The 12,016-nt window shown below is 47.6% G+C and overlaps 1 protein-coding gene across 1 annotated transcript in view; it reads right to left on the bottom strand.

Annotated features, from left to right (window-relative positions):
• The window catches only part of MYLK (myosin light chain kinase), a 180,160-nt gene that overhangs the window by 41,584 nt on the left and 126,560 nt on the right, over positions 1–12,016 (bottom strand). Inside the window, 4 exon segments of the mRNA XM_077767620.1 lie at positions 515–817; positions 6,625–6,778; positions 8,675–8,802; positions 9,597–9,647. Of these exon segments, the coding sequence (XP_077623746.1) occupies positions 515–817; positions 6,625–6,778; positions 8,675–8,802; positions 9,597–9,647 (636 nt within the window).

Consider the following 12,016-nt stretch of genomic DNA (forward strand, 5'->3'; position numbering starts at 1 on the left):
AAACTTATTCATGCTTTTTGCTGTGTCTCCTCTCTGTTTACATCACCTGAATCCCATGTATCCTCTCTCATTATAGGTATTGTCTACACAGCTGTGCTCCTAGCTAAGATTTTAAACCCCTTGTCTAATTTGTCTTTGTGTCCCAAGAACTTGGCACTGAGTAGACAGTGCAAGAAAAGGAGGGAGATGGGTGCAGGAGCAAGTTGAAACTTCAGGTCCATCTGAACTCCTGCCTTCCAGGTCTTTGCTCCTGATTAACACGCTATCACCCCCTGGTGGCAGTACACCAAAACTGCTGGTTCAATGTTTTTTGAAGGGTCATAGGTACTACTTCTAAAGTATGGATCAGCATCACAACCCTGGAAATCAAGATCCCCCAAAACTCTGCCAGCCATCATTAATGTGTTCTCAGTTCTCAGTCCCTCCCTCCCCCCCTCCCAGTACAGGTTTCTACACACACAAGGTAAGTCATGCACACTTATTTCAAGCCAGTGATAAAGTGAAGACAGCCTACCCTCCGGTTTCTCTCCCACTGCTGTGAGTTCAGACTCCTGGCTTGGCTCACTGGTTCCATACACGTTGATTGCACGCACACGGAATTTATACTCTCGGTCAGGCAGCAGGTCCTGGACGTTAAAAGAGGTGCTGCGGCATGTGGCTAGTTCCTTCCACGTTTTGTCCACCGAGTCCCAGATTTCGACGCTGTAGGACTGTACGGCACTGCCCCCATCATACGAGGAACCGTACCAGGACAGGGTCAGTGAGGAGCTCCGGATGTCAGAGGCGCAAGGTGTGCCGGCTGGGGGGTCTGGCTTGTCTGGGGACAGAGAAGCACAACATCATGCAAGCCTTCAGAATTGTGGAGGGGGGGAGCAAAGAATTCCACAGAAAGGACATTTCTGAATTACCTTTGTCTTGGGGGAGAAGCCCAGAGATCCCAAGCTGCCAGCCCTGCACCTGGCTTTCCTTCTCTCATCCACACAGTCACACCTATGCACAAACACACCTACACGGAAAGCCCCTCAAAAACCTATTTGCTTGAAAAAAACTCCTCCTTTTTTGGCTAGTTTTCCAGTCTACAAGTCATGATTTCCTGTACTTTGCCTCAGTCATAAACATATTTCTTTGAGTAAACAGATCTAGGAAGCTGCCCAGAAGGCGTGGACTGCTTCCCATCAAAAATATGTTTTGAGAGAGAATTCAGTGTGTGAGTGTCTCCGTCAGGCCCTAGGCCAGTGGCCTGCGACATAACTAAGGGTCGGTCTCTACTTTCTCTGGGACTCAGGAAACATCTGCCCCATCGACAGGCAGTATAGCACAGTGAACTCTGAAGTCAGGCGGACCCGAGTTTGAACACGCCTCTGTCTTCATTCACTACTTGTTCACCTCTCTGTGCCTTAGTTTCCTTATCTGTAAGCAACAAAGATAATAATAGCACTTGGATCACAAGGCTGTTGTGAGTTCTTGGAAGAGTGGCTGGCTTGAAGAGCCATCACTGCCATTATTGTAGGAGTTTATTTTTAATTTTATAATACATAAAAGGTTAGTCTGACCCTACCTCTTTTATCCTGAAGGGACCAGTATAAAATGAGAGAAAGAATTTCAAAAGCAAACCACGATCATCCCTGACTAAGGGCCGGGGAATGAGCAGAGGACACAAGCGAGCAGCGGCCCCCGTGGCTGGCTACCTTCCCACTCAGACCAGTAATGCTGCCAGCTTCAAGGCAAATCACGGTAGCCAATATTTTAATGAGGTTCTCGAGATTTGCTGATCTTGTCAGTTGCTCATCTGAACAAAATTCTATTTTTCAGATTTAGTTTTTACAGGTGGTTGATTTAGCTACAGATAGGAGTATTCAATAACCTCCATCTCTCCCCTCCCTCAAGGCAGTGTGAGGTGCAGAGCTCTCCAAACCAGCAATGAAAACCATGCTTGTCATGCTATGTGATTTTATAAGCAATGTGAACTCAAGCGAATTCCTTAACTTCCATGTCTCCAACCTTCTAGTTCGTCTTTTCTTATTTGGAAGATGGTGCTAATATGCATCTACCTTTTAGGGGTTTTGCAAACATCAAGTAAGCAAACCAAGGTAAAGTGCTTGACTCCTACTCTCCCTCCCGTCAGCAGGGCAGGAAGGTCAGAGAGAGAGTTCCTGCCGATGACTCTGTGCGTACAGGGAAGAAAAAAACCATCCTGTTGGCATGCGTGCGTGTGTGTATGTGTGTGTGCACACGTCCACACACACACATGTACATTCTCACCCCTCCCTCAGGCCCCACGGCCTCCACGTTCCGGCTGAGAAGGACAGCCTGGAGGCCGCACCGCCCCCCTGGCAACCCCAGCCTGGACCTCGCCCGGAACGCTTCTGGGACTGGGACAGAGCTACTTCCCACCGTTGGCAGTCACTCCGGAGGCCTCCTGTGATGGAACCACTTTCACTGGTTGTTTAAAGTGTTCTCTTAGAAAAACTATTTGTTCTGAAAGATGTATTGGTCTTTTTAGAGATCTTTCTGGTGTTGGCTAAGATGTTTATTACTTTAAACTCTTGTAGAGGCAAGTGGTTCAAGTCCTCTCAAGACCCAGCGAAGGAAGTAAAAAAGCCCAAAGAGGGATGAAAGACAGACCCACTGCTTCCCCCAAAGAAACCCTGCCTGGAAAACATCTGATCGGACACATTTCGAGTCATGCAGGTTTACACAACGAATGCAGACACTCTCCGCTGACTGATTTTTCTCCCTTCTGTTTGGTTAAGAAAAGCAAATGTTGAGAAATGGGCACTGCCGAAGAGGTACTATTTGTGCCCTTCCCTGTTCCCGCTGTCTCTTGGCTGAAAGGATGAGAAAAACAGACATCTGATATATGTCACCTCCTGCAGCACAAGAGAAGATGTGAAATTGGCAGGGAGGGGGCAAGCTTTATTTCCAAGTGAAACTTCAATGCTTTCAAGGAATTTGATTCCAAATTAAGAAGTTGAGGAAAGACTCACAAGTCTGAAGTGGTGGGAGACTGGAAGTGCCCACGCCTGCCCTTAGGGCCATGGACTGTGCCTGATGCTTTCTGTTCTTTCCATCTGACAGAGCCTCACACAGAGGCTGGACTATCCAGGGCTGAGAATCCTCGGGACAAAAGAGATGCCCTCAGAACAGAGTGCCCGTGAGCCTCCCTTCCACACTAAAGACACAGATGCACTCGGGTTGGGAGGGGGACCTTGGGCATGGCCTCCTGGTAAAGGCAAGGCGGGCTTGGCGTCTAGAACCCTAAGCTCCATGCCGCCTTGGAATTCTCCCATGGCTCCCTGGAGACCTGACTAACAGAATGGGAAATGCTGGGTCTAAAGGAAGAGTCTCAGATGGCACCAGCTTCAGGATTTTCTGTTCAGTCCTGGGAAAACGGAGGCTCTCCTCTCCACTGCTTCTCACTGGAGTAGCTGCCTGGCAGTCTCCGTGCGCCTGTGTGTCCGAAGGTGATCTGTGGCCGTGCCTGATCCCACCCGGGCCTCCCTTCACTGTGCCTCAGCAGCCGCCAGCAGCTTATCGAGAAGGGCAGGGTGTGTGACCCCCAGAGTCATCTACCTGGGGAATCCGGCCCTTGAAGTCCAAGGTACTATGCTTACCCAGATTACCCAGTTAGCCGATGGCAGAGCCAAAAGGAGACTCCAAAAAAATTCTCCAGACTCTTGTTCCAGGGGCCTGTTATTTTACAGGCTATCAGGCAGAATAAGATCAAGAAGCATCTTGCTTAAACCCACGCCAAGCATTACAAAGGGAAATCTCTTGCCTTTAGAAATCTTGCAAGTTCCAAGCTCAGATCGTTTTGGGGGGATTACCGAGTATTTGGAGACTCTCTCTACTTTGTTTTTCTCCTTTAAAGATATGCGAAGTGACCTGTTTTTCTCAGGCTGGACAAGTTACAGGAAGGAATGCAACGTGGCCAGTGGCTCACAGGGGCCCCTCCCTTACCCCCTGGAGGTGGAGCTGGAGGGGCAGGCATCTGCAGGGGCCTCCCAGCTCCACGCATGCCTGCGCTCTTAAAACATAAACCTTTCAATGAGTTAAACATCACTCGCTGAAACTAACCAAGGACAAGGCTACTTTTTATTATCATTTTAAAAATAGGAGTCATAGATTATATGAAAAGAAAATGGTATTTTAAAGGACTTGCAAGAAGAGAAGTTTACTGCGAACAAGTAGCAGTTGTGTTCAATAGGCCTGATTTAGCGGGCCTGCAAAATGGATGCTTCCAAAGCACCTGAAAATTGTCCCGGACAGGCTGAACGATTCCTGTTTCATCTCATTTATATTTGACATCTACTTAAGAAGCCCTGATCAGATAATACACAGATGTCCCCAGAGACACACAGGTAAATCTGGGCCTAATCCAGGTTTACTTTGTCTAATTCTAAATCCCTGGGCTCTGAATGAATGTGGCTTTGCTGGATCCATCAATGCGAGTCCTCCTTTTATTGGGCAATTCTATTCTTAGCTCTGCGAGGGGGAGGCAGACAGAAAGCCCGTTCCCCTCCATTCCATTCCCCTCCCGGGACGGCATTTAACTTGCTGGTCCTGCCAGCTGGCGGGCAGCCACGCCAATGGCCCTGTCAGCACTGGCCAGCCCAGGAGAATGAGAAACGAAACCATAAAAGGCCAGAACTGCAGCTGCGTGAGGGTGCTGGGGGAAGGGAGCATGTGGCATCACAGAGCCAGCCAGAGTGGGGGCGGGGGCTCTGGTCACAGAAAAGCAGTTCAAAGGAGCTGACCCCCAGGTCCCCCAAGCTGGAGCAGGTAAGAGGAACACTGGAAACCAATGCCTGCTGACAGCTGGGGCATGGGGCCAAATCGATACCTCAGGTACATACAGGTCTAAAAAGATAAGCAAACTGGATCATTAGCACCAATCCCTCAAACCCCCAAAGGTTCTTGACTCCTGGGGGAAAATTCTTGAAACAAACATCTGGTGTCACCCAAGAGAGTAAGAGTGAGAAAAAGGGGTCCCTTGTCTTTTATGGCTGAGACACCTATTCCCTGACCCTTTAGAACACTTAGCCTTCCCAGATTTAAAACTCCTGATCTAGGGGCGCCTGGATGGCTTTGTCAGTGGAGCACACGACTTCAGTTCAGGTCATGCTCTCACGGTTTGTGGGTTCGAGTTCCGCACTGGGTTCTGCGCTGACAGCACGGAGCCTGCTTCCCATCCTCTATTCCCTCTCCCTGCACCTCCCCCACTCGCACGCCCTCTGTCTCAACAATGAATAAAACTTAAAAAACAACAACAATAAAGTCCTGATCTAAAGAAGCAAAAACAAAACAAAACAACAAAACAAAAAAAGAAAGAAAAAAAGAGGATCAGATCAGAAACTGTCAGGTCAAAGTGCCAGGGGAGAGGGAGCATAATATCTGAAGGCCCCCAAATGCTCAGGGACACAGCCTGCTACCCACCTGCCCACTCCTTCATCTGCTGTTGCTTCGCCGTCCTGAGCACCTGCCATGTCAGGGGTCAGGTTGCTGAGCACAACCCACAGTGTAAGACCAGTTAGGAAGGTATTTTGATGTTTCAGGAGAGAGTTCACCAGGACATGAAAAACAGTGATTGGGGTGGAGAGGAAAAAATGAACTTGAAAATCACTCTCGAGACAGACTGAACTCCATACTGGGTTGTAGGAAGTGAGGAAAATGAGTGGATTTAGGACTGGGAAGTCACGGTGACCTCAGAAGGGTGGTCCCAGAAGAGTAACAGAGCTGGAAGAGAGGCTGAAGGCGAAGAAGCAGAATCGGAGCAGAGATTGGGGGCGAGGTCATGAAGGGAGCAAGAGAGAGATGGTGGGGTGGCCAGAGTGAGCCAGGATACTGCAGGAATACCTGTTTGTGTGTTTGGCTGGGGTGGAGAGTCCTGGCAACATTTACAGGAGAAGCAGAGGAGAAGGTAAAGACAAGAGAGAAGTGGGCACAGATATGGAGACACCTGTAGGCGTGGGGCATGAAGTTACACCAGTTCATGCCTGATGCCTCCTATTTCTCCGAGCAGCTGGAGGCCGGGGCCCTGCAGGGTGACAAGCTATCACAGAGAGTGGGGGAGGCCACTGAGCCTACCGACGCCTCCATCTGGACCCTGGCAGAGTCCAGCACTGAGTCTGCGGGCTGTGATCGTCCCAAAGTGCCTCCACATCAGGCGCAGGAGCAGCGCAGTGGAAGGCAGCACTGACTGACAGTGAGGGTCTGCAAGGAGATAGAGTGATGGGGGTGGGGGAAGCAGTGGGCCAGGGGAGAGGGAGCAACAGTGCTAGAGGTGAGTCAGGGGTAGAGGGGCTCGGGGTTTTGCAAAGGCTGGAGAGGGAGAAGCCAGGAGCGGATTCCTAGGAAGAGGCAAACGCCGTGGGGTGTGTGTGTGTGTGTGTGTGTGTGTGTGTGTGTGTGTGTGTGTGTGTGTATGGGTCTGTGCTTCCCCAGGAGCATGAAGCACAGCAAGAGTATGAGGGCAGGGATGGGGACATGAGAGCATGGGAGGCCGTGGGTGGGGTGCTGAAGGAGCAGGCCCCGGGGAGGTAAGGCCCTGAGGCCCACCATCCTGCTGGGGGCCTCTGCCTTCCCTGTCCTCTGACCTCCAGGTCACCCTGTCCCCAGACTCACCCACAACAGTGAGGTTGACCTGGGCCTGCCTGCTGCCCAGCTTGTTCTCCACCAGCAGAGTGTAGCAGCCGCAGTGTTCCTGGCGTGCGGCCAGGATGGTGAGCCTGCTGCCATTCTCACTGTTCTCCACCTTGATGTGCTCACTCTCCTGGATCTGGGGGCAGAGAGTGGGACAGGCACTAGATTTGGGCAGGAAAGGAAGAGGGCTCAGACCTCCACTCCCCACCGCTAGCGAATGCCACAGGACAAGTAGTATGGGGCTCCGTCCCATCTGAACTCTGGGCTTCCCCTTAAGGCTCCTCCTCTCCTGCACCCAAAGTCAAGTGTCCCTGAGGTGGTCTGGATCTGGGGCAAGCAGGGGGGTTGTTGACCAGGATCTGGTAGACGAACTATGTCTGTGCTTGCTGCTCCAGACCAGAGTTGAGGAGTTGGCTTTGGAAGGGACGGCAGAGAACACAACTGAGTAAAGTCACCTACAAAGGCCACCCACAAAGGTGTTCTGACCTCTTCTGTCCCAATTCTGTAGCCGCTAGCCACACATGGGTACTTAAATTTTAATTAAGTGGAAACAGCCCAAGTGTCCATCAAATGATGAACAGATAAACAAAATGTGGCATTTCCAGACAACAGAATATTATTCAGCCAAAAAAAGGAACGAAGTACTGATTTATACGACAACGTGGATATGCCCTGAAAACATTACGCTAAGTAAAAAAAAGCCAGATACAAAAGAACACATACTGTATGATCCCATTGATATGAATGCCTAGTAAAGGCAAATCCATAGAGACAGAAAGTCAAGTTAGTGGGGCCAGGGCCTGGGGGAAAGGGAAGAATGGCTGCTAATGGTCCAGGGTTCTTTTGGGGGTGATGGAAATGTTCCAGAATTAGATCAGTGTTATGGTTACACCCCTTGTGGATATATTGAAAACCACTGAACTGGATACTTCGCAAGGGCAAATTTTATGGTGTATGAATTTTAGGGCTATTGTTAGAAAGAAAGCTGTTTTAACATTTAATTAATTATACTTTAAAATTCAGTTCCTCAGTTGCACTAGTCACACTTCAAATGCTCAACAGCCACATATGGCAGTGGCTACCATATTGGACAGTGGATATAGAACATATCCATCACTATAGAAAGTTCTCTTGGACAGAATGGGGACCTGGCCCAATGTCTCCGAAAAGGGAAGGACTCCATCTTACTTCAGATGACACTAGCCCAGACGTAGCACAGAGCAAGCATCCTTTGGGATGATGCTTCATCTTTTGAGACCAACCCTCCATTCCTTCCTAGTACTAGCCTCCCATCTCTGGGCCTTAGGACAGTTTGAATGGTTTGGAAACAGAGCATCAGAGAACTCAAAAGAAATCTTCACATCCTCTCCAAATTTCCTGATTCAGTGCCAGTCACGGTTTGGGGCCTCTGCTGATAACATACATGGGCACACGCCACCAATGTGGGCTCCGTGGGACAGTTGGGCTCTCCCTCTCCCTATAAAAGCTGGTTGTTCAGAAATTTAAACATTTCTTTCATAGGACCATTCTTATAAACGGTATATTTCTGGGCCAGTAAGCCAAAGTTCAATTTAATGTACAATTTCTCTATCCAAATACTCAGATTCACTTTTATCTCTTCAGCACGTGTTGAGTTTAAGCTGGTGCCACTAATAAGGTTCAGTGGGCTGGCACAGAATCACAGAAATCTCACAGAGTCTGAGAGGTCCTTTTGGTCACTTGTTCGATTTTCCTGACTCTGAGTAGAATTCTGGACTAAAATATCAAAATCAGGTGGGGCCCATGGGTGGTTTCTATTTTTTCCCTTCATACTTTTCTCTATACACCAACTGTCTGTAAAGTAAGTACTAATGGCAGATTCAGAAGAAAAGGTTATTAAGAACTCAGATTTTGGTGGGTGGTGACAGGTGGGGGAGGGGACCCTCCCATTTCTAAGGCCCTGCCCATCAAGAGTGACGCTGCCTCCATGAGATGGCATTTTTCATCCCTTTGCACCCAGGGGTTGGGAGGACTATTCCCCTCCATCACTGACCTGCTTTCGGAACTTCATCCAAGTACAGGTGATGGGCTGGGTGCCTGCCACTTTGCCAAACAGTTCCACAGACTCTCCTGCACGCACCCTTTGGTCCTCGGGAAACTGGATGATCTGAGGGGGCATGGCTGGGAGGGAACAAATGACAAAGTGAGCAACGAGGAAGGAGCCTCCGACAGACTGACCTCACTCAGTGCTGCTGTCCACCCTGGTCTGCTCCTCTCTCACCTTCCAGAGCCTTCAGGGCAACCCTAAGGACAGTGGCCACTGCTCTGGAATGTCTGAGCTGATGGACCTGCTAGCTCTCTTCATTTCTTTACTTTGATTCTTCAGAAGCAGCCCATACAATTTACATGGCATAATTCTCCATCTGTCAATTGCTGTGGAATTTGCATCTCACCCTAAATTTTTGAATCTACCTCCTAACTCCTTTATTAATTAAGTAGCACCTTGCTTTCTAATCCTCAAGTTACACTGGCTGACAGGTTCAATATGGTTCATGTCCTCAAATGTCTTCCACTGGGACATAGACAAGGGCTCTACATGACAAGGACATACAGAATAGAACAAGAAGACAGCGTAAAGTGGACCACCCCCTTAAGGGGCAGTGTGGAGGGCAGAGGGCAATGCAGAATTTCACAGAAGTGATGGATGGGCACTAGTACTGCATGATGCCATATGATGTCCCTAGAGCTAGGGACACTATAAGGGAAGCAGAAGAAAAGACAAATAGTGGGAGAGGGTAGGGGACCAAGCTGTGCAGAGCCTCTTGGGGGGAAATTTGGCCTGAATAATGCAGAGCTTGAATCAAGGAGGGGGCTGGTCTCTTGGGAGCTCATACCAGTGGTCAGTCTAGCGGACGAAAGAAAAACCCCTTATGGCAGATGACTCCCGCTCCCAAATGCTGCTCGTGACCAATTACCTGCCTTCGGAGGTGTCTTGGGGGCAGGTTTCTTTTTCACAGTTGCATCACCTGAAACAAAGAAGCTCACAGGTTATTTTCTGTTAATCCTGGCTTTTCACGAAGCTCCTGAGGCCTAGGAGCCTTGACCACTGCTCCTCCGCCAGACAGAGCCCTCACCTGAGCATGGTTTTCAGGAGATCTTGCACTCCCACACAGATGGCCTCGTGACTGAATGAATATCAGTTCTCAGGGGGCCTCTGGAGGGTTGCTGGAGCCTCCATTGAGATAAAAACTTAAAAAACGCTTGATTCTCCATTGTCCATTTCAACAATGATAACCCCACACTCACTATTCTCTCACCCCAATGTCAGGAAACTCAGAAAGGAAATTATGTCAGATAAACCACCTAAAATTAGCCTTTGGTGTGGATCCAAGGGTCTCAGGCTTCCTTTGGGTCACAGACTGTGGACTAGTGGGTTTCAGTTTTTTTTTTTTAAATGTTTGTTGTATGGACCCATTAATGAATGACAAATGAATGAACCAACCAATAGTCTCTTTCATTCCTACTCTATTCCTTCTTGCTTTCTCCAAATAACTCAAATAAGAAAAATGACCCAAACAGAACAATTTCACAGCACAAACTTATTCATTTGGCTAAATAACAATATGATGAATATGCAAAAATATCCTCAGCTATCTTCATCACTTATTTTTAATCTTTCTTGCAAGTCTTTAATCAAAACTTATCTTTCAAGGTGGAATGAAAATCTATGTGCACACAAATATCTGTATGTGAATGTTTACAGTGGCTTTATTTGTAAGTGCTGAAAGCTAGAATTTATCCATTTGTCCCTCAGCTGGAGAATGGATCAACTTCGGTATATTCATACAATGAAATGCTACTTGACAATAAAAAGGGAACAAACCGCCGATACACAGAACAGATGAATCTCAACTATTCATCTTACTCTTTCAGTAAGAGAAGCCAGACTCAAAAGGCTATGAATGTATAATTCTGTTCATATGCCCTGTTCTAGACAAGGCAACACTATAGAGACAGAGAATAGATTAGTGGTGGGTGGGGCCAGGGACTGACCATTAAGGGGCACAAAAACATGATTTAAGGTGGTGGAACCATATCCTGATTATGGCAATAGTTATATGACTATGAGTGTTTGTCAAGATTCACAGAACTGTGCACTAGAAAGGGTGAATTTTACTGTATATAAACTATACCTTAATACAAAAATGGGAGTCATCTAACCAATGAGATCTTCCCTAAACACTCTATACCAAACAGCAACCCCCTGTCCCCAGCACTCCGTATCACCCTTACCATACTTTATTATCCCGCCCCCCTCCGTGGCACTTAACAACCATAAAACAAACTATGTCTTTACTTGTTTATTGTCTCCCTCTATCCATTAAGTATAAGAATTTTGAAGACAGGGTTTTTTTTTTCTTTTTTTTTCACGGCTATATACTCAATGTGCCTGGAACATAGTAGGCACTTGGTAACTATTTATCGAGTAAATGAGTAGGGGTAATGTTAATAATGTTAGCAATTATTCCTCCACAAAGCTTCACCTCTGCAGATTACGGAGAAGAAGGCTTGGACACTGCTGTGTGCCCAGGGGCAAATTATATAATGGTGTGGATTCTCAGCTGTGCCTCTGTAAAATGGGGAGTGGGCTGCTACCCACCTGAGAACCGCACAAGGGCTGTGTAAGGAGGTGATCTCAGATCACAGAGCTGATGGCTACTCCTTATGAGGTTAAGCCCAGGGTGAGGCCTGCTTCCACCAAATTTACCCTGGCTTACTGTTGTTTAACATAGTGCTGGAAGTCCTAGCATCAGCCATCAGACAACAAAAGGAAATCAAAGGCATCANAAAACAAAAACAAAAAATTTACCCTGGCTTGTCACCATTATTGACTCATCTGTCCGTCTCAAGAAACTTATTGAGGGCCTGCTATTGCCACACAAATGTCAGTCAGTACACACTACTAACCTGGGTACCAAGAGGAAAATCAAACAAATGTAAGAAATCAGAGCTTGTCTTCAAGGGCTTAAATGTCAAGGCATGTGTGGTCCATAGGAAAGCCTTTTCTTTCTTTTGTATAAAGCACATTGATGGGACAACTGGCAGAATTTGCATAAGGTCAATAAATTAGATGATAGTATTGTATCATTCATTCATGTTCATTTCATGTTTTGATTACCAAACTGTGGTGAGACTGTCCTTGTGGTTTTTCATTAAAATAATGTTTATTTTATTTATTTATTTTATTTTATTTTTGAGAGAGAGAGAGAGGGAGAGACAAGCGGGAGAGAGGCCCAGAGAGAGGGAGAGAATCTCAAGCAGGCTCCACGCTTTCAGTGCAGAGGTTAATGCAGGGCTCAATCCCATGACCATGAGATCATGACCTGAGCCAAAA

This window comes from Crocuta crocuta, unplaced genomic scaffold (assembly GCF_008692635.1).
Source record: "Crocuta crocuta isolate KB4526 unplaced genomic scaffold, BGI_CrCroc_1.0 scaffold45, whole genome shotgun sequence".
Taxonomy (NCBI): domain Eukaryota; kingdom Metazoa; phylum Chordata; class Mammalia; order Carnivora; family Hyaenidae; genus Crocuta; species Crocuta crocuta.